Source organism: Macaca fascicularis, chromosome 15, assembly GCF_037993035.2.
Source record: "Macaca fascicularis isolate 582-1 chromosome 15, T2T-MFA8v1.1".
Classification (NCBI taxonomy): Eukaryota; Metazoa; Chordata; class Mammalia; order Primates; family Cercopithecidae; genus Macaca; species Macaca fascicularis.
In genome coordinates this window covers 53,520,009-53,524,419 of record NC_088389.1, presented here as the reverse complement: position 1 = coordinate 53,524,419, position 4,411 = coordinate 53,520,009, and the positions used below count along the sequence as shown (strand labels likewise).

Genomic DNA, 4,411 nt, shown 5'->3' with positions numbered 1-4,411 from the left:
TTCTTTGATCATTTCAGATATGCTGCCAAGAAATACTGGTGTTTGATGTCATGACAAGTAACCTGGAAAAGTAAACATGCTGTAGTATGAAGAATAACTGACTCAAGAAAGAATAGCCAGGTGTGTATGCTTGTCTTTAACTTGCATACTTTGAGGTTTGGGCAAGATGTATTAACTTCCATAAGCTTTGTGGCCTCATCTATGAGATAGTGACACTATAGCCCAGATCACAGGATTTTAGAGAGATGATGTATGTGAATTAGCTGATAGCCAACATATTACTACTTTTTTTTTTTTTTTTTTTTGAGATGGAGTCTCGCTCTGTTGCCCAGGTTGGAGTGCAGTGGCGCGATCTCGGCTCACTGCAAGCTCTGCTTCCCAGGTTCACACCATTCTCCTGCCTCAGCCTCCCGAGTAGCTGGGACTACAGGCGCCTACCACCACGGCTGGCTAATTTTTTGTATTTTTAGTAGAGATGGGGTTTCACCATGTTAGCCAGGATGGTCTCGATTTCCTGACCTCGTGATCTGCCTGCCTCGGCCTCCCAAGCTACATTTTTAAGTGTCCATTTTAGAAGTCCCCAGGACCTTAAAAAGTTGACATAATCTCAAGCTTAGAATATTTGGAAATTGGGCAGGCATAAAACTGTACGAAAATGATGAAATAATTTGTTGGATTAAGAGCAATGAAATTTTGCCGTTTTTGCTGTGTCTCTACTCTTAAATCCCAATCATGAACCTGTCTTGGGACTTCAGTGGGATATAAAAGCATGTCCTTTGCTCCTGTTGCACCTCCTTCCATATAATTTTCCTATTCATGGATATAAATATATATCGAATCATATTATAAATGTCATGTTCTAAATTGAGTGCAATGGGAGTAAAGAGGGTAGGAATACAGAGAAATACTTACCTTTGTAGATTTTGCTATCTGGTAGAATTTTCACCAGGAACATGCACACACTACACATATGCAAACTAAACACACACACACACACACACACACACACACACACACAGATACATACTTGGTATATCACATAAGTTTATCTTACTTTGTCTCCAAATTAGAGAAAACAAGTTGCTAACAACAAAATCATCCTCCTTAAGCTTTTAAAATAAATTTTCTGAATGAAAACTCCTCCAGAGGCCCAAGTATTAAAATAAAGCATTATGTCAGTATTATAATGATAGTGTATTTTGCCCAGCAAATTTGAACACATAAATATATCAAGACAGGTAACATGTCTTTATTTTCTTCAGACCTTGATTCTACAACCCTGTGAGAGGAAAACTCTCCTAATACTCTCCTGCGAGGAGAAACGTGTGTTTTAAAATTTCTTCTTGCTTTAACAAATTTTCTATCAAAAATTTATAAATCTGATATAAGACTATGGAGCTACCTCAGTCACCCCAGAGAATTTATGAAACTGGCTGGATTTAAGCTGTGAAGGAAAACAAAATTAGAACTTGAGCATTCAAGACAGCCTGCCTGTGGGTCAAACATAAAATGCCTGACTTCCAGGGCTTTCTACCTACCTGGAATTCCTAGTGGGTGCAAAAAGTCCAATGAACTGGTGTATGGGAACTAATAGATTCTCATAGCCTATTTTGTCAGGATGTAAATTTAATTATCAATGATCTCAACTCTTGCCATCAGATTTAATCTGTAAACAGCTATGATGGATATATTTAAATATAGTTTGTGACTGCTTAATATTCCATCCACTAAAATTAACAAGTGAACTTGGGAAGATTAAATGAGTGACTAAACCTAAAAGATTCCACAAGCAGGTAATTCTTATTTGTCTGTGTAAAATATGTTTATGCCCAATATACTCTAAATTTGCTGGTCCATTAACAAAAATTGATTCAGCCAAACTGATTACCTAGAATGTGGTTCACTCCTGAGCACACTCTGTCATTCATCTTGGGCTGTAAATTTAAAATGTTCTTCACATAGTGTAAAAAGTTGACATAAAAACCGAGGAAAAGCAATATAATGTCTGACATTCCCAAATCCTCTTCTTCCTCAAATCAACCTGGTTAGTAACAGAGACAAGACTGGAATAGTATTCATACTAAAAATCAAGAGCTTGGACATTCTTCTAAGACTTGGAAAAATATTGGAATTCCCTCGGGATAGCAAAGAAATCTGGCATCTTCTAAATGGGCATTGATAGGACACTCCATTCAACCCAGAACTAGTCCACATTATTATCTGGACCAGTAGACTGATTTTCAAACCAATTTTTAATTTTACAAAATGTTCTTTATGCAAAAGCCAACATATAAGTTAAAGCAAAGAAAGACCATAAAGCAGGATATCCTGAGTGATTGCATAGGCCCTGCTTTTAAACTCCATCTGCTCCCTTGATAGTCCCAAATTCTCAGCTTCACACATGAAAAAAATGTAATACAGAAAAAAGAAAATAGTATTTAATGACTTAACAGGATCTGGAGATTAATGTGAAACTAGAACACAAGGCTTGTCACTGGAAAATGTGAGTGCAGTATGTTGGGGTTTTTTCCATTTTGCTTTTTCTCAACAGATGGCCTTATTTATTTTGAAAGATTCAATTAAATGTTGCCTATGAAATAATTTTATGCAAAAAAGTGAACATAAAAAGGCACATCGCAACCAATTCCAATGCATTTAAAAAAACCATAATAGGAAAGATACTGTTCAAAATGTTGAAAAGTGGCCATTTCCCACTATTAGAGTAACAGGTAACCCCTCTTTCTTCTTCATCCTACTGCCCTGTATCTTGCAAATTCTCTAGAGTGAACATGCAATAATTTTGAAATGCTGTATCTCATTATTTTAACATAACATATGAAAATGCAGAAAAACAGTAAAAGTATCCAAAATTCTAACATAGTTCTGAAGTTTCAACAATATCAAGTGTGTTCACACTCCAGTACATTTTGCACTCACTTGCTAAAGAACCTTCTGTTCAGTAGATGTTTCACTGCCTCCTTCACATCCTTGTTTCTAAGACTGTAGATTAAAGGATTCAACATGGGAGTCATCACCCCATAGAACATGGATATAATTTTGTCGGTAGCTTCCAAGTAGTCTGAATTAAGTGTCTTTTTAGACTTGGGCTTCAGGTACATGAAGAGGATGGTCCCATAGAATATTATGACCACAGTCAGATGGGCTGAGCAGGTAGAGAAAGCTTTGCTTCTCCCCTCAGAAGAGCTAATTTTGAAGATGCTCACAATGATTAACGTGTAAGAGACAATGATTAATAACAAAGGTGTCAGTATGAACAATGTTGTGGCCATAAGCATGATGAACTCATTGCCTGAGATGTCAGCACAGGCCAATTTCATGACAACCAGAATTTCATAGGTGAAATGATTGATGATGTTATTCCTGCAGAAAGGCAATTGTACCACAAACACTGTTTGTACTGCAGAATTGATGGCTCCTATGATCCAGGACCCAGCTGCCATGGACACTTAGGCATCCTTGCTCATGATGATGGGATATCTCAGAGGGTTGCAGATAGCCACATAGCAGTCAAAGGCCATCATGCCCAGAAGTACACACTCTGTTGTCCCCATGGCCAAGCCAAGGAACATCTGCACTGCACAGCCAAAAAGGGAAATGGTCTTTCTTTTTGAAAGGAAGCTCACCAAGGTGGAGGGAATAGAGGTGGTGGTGTAGCAGATGTCCAAGAAGGAGAGGTTCCCCAGAAAGAAGTACGTAGGGGTGTGAAGGTGAGGATCCAAGATGCTGATTAAAATGAGAGTACCATTTCCCAGAAGGATGACCACATACATTATGAAGATTAGCTCAAACAAGAGTAACTCAAGCCTTGGGTGTCCAGAAAGTCCCTTCAGAAAAATTCCACCAGAATGGTGTGGTTTTCCCAATCCATTTTACTCTCTCTTTAACCCGTAAGACAGAGCATGTTAAGACAAATATTTATCTTACTCTGATTACCTTCAAGCATGTATTAAGAATATGTACCATAATTCCCAAGGAAAAAGAAAAATAAAAAAGGAAAAGACCAAACAAAGAAGAGAGAGCATAAAGAAAAGTGACAGAAAAGAAGGAATTATGAATTGAAAGAAGGAAGGGAATGAACGAATGAGTGAATGGAGAGAGGGAAGGAAAGATAAAACTAACGTGTTTCATGCTACAGCCATTTAATTCATTTAATCTCATCACAGTTCTAGGAGAGGGGTATTAGTATCTATATTTTACAGAAGAATAAATCAAAGTGGGTATGTTAAGTAAACTTGATCAAAGGTAAATAGCATATAGCAGAGCTGAGATTCAAACCTAAACCGTCTTATTGAAGCCTGAACTTTCTGTCATATCTGTCATCACATATGTAAGCTGAAGGTTATAATAGAAATGAGCATTGTATTATGTATAACTGAACACTAAACTATTT

General features: G+C 37.3%; 1 protein-coding gene across 1 annotated transcript; it reads right to left on the bottom strand.

Annotated features, from left to right (window-relative positions):
- Nucleotides 1-2,560: 2,560 nt before the first annotated feature.
- Nucleotides 2,561-3,889, bottom strand: LOC102119900 (olfactory receptor 13C2-like). The gene is given in 2 exon segments (XM_065531072.1): nt 2,561-3,850; nt 3,853-3,889. Coding segments are annotated over 2 exon segments (954 nt in total). The 3' UTR covers nt 2,561-2,933.
- Between the last annotated feature and the right edge of the window lie 522 nt (nt 3,890-4,411).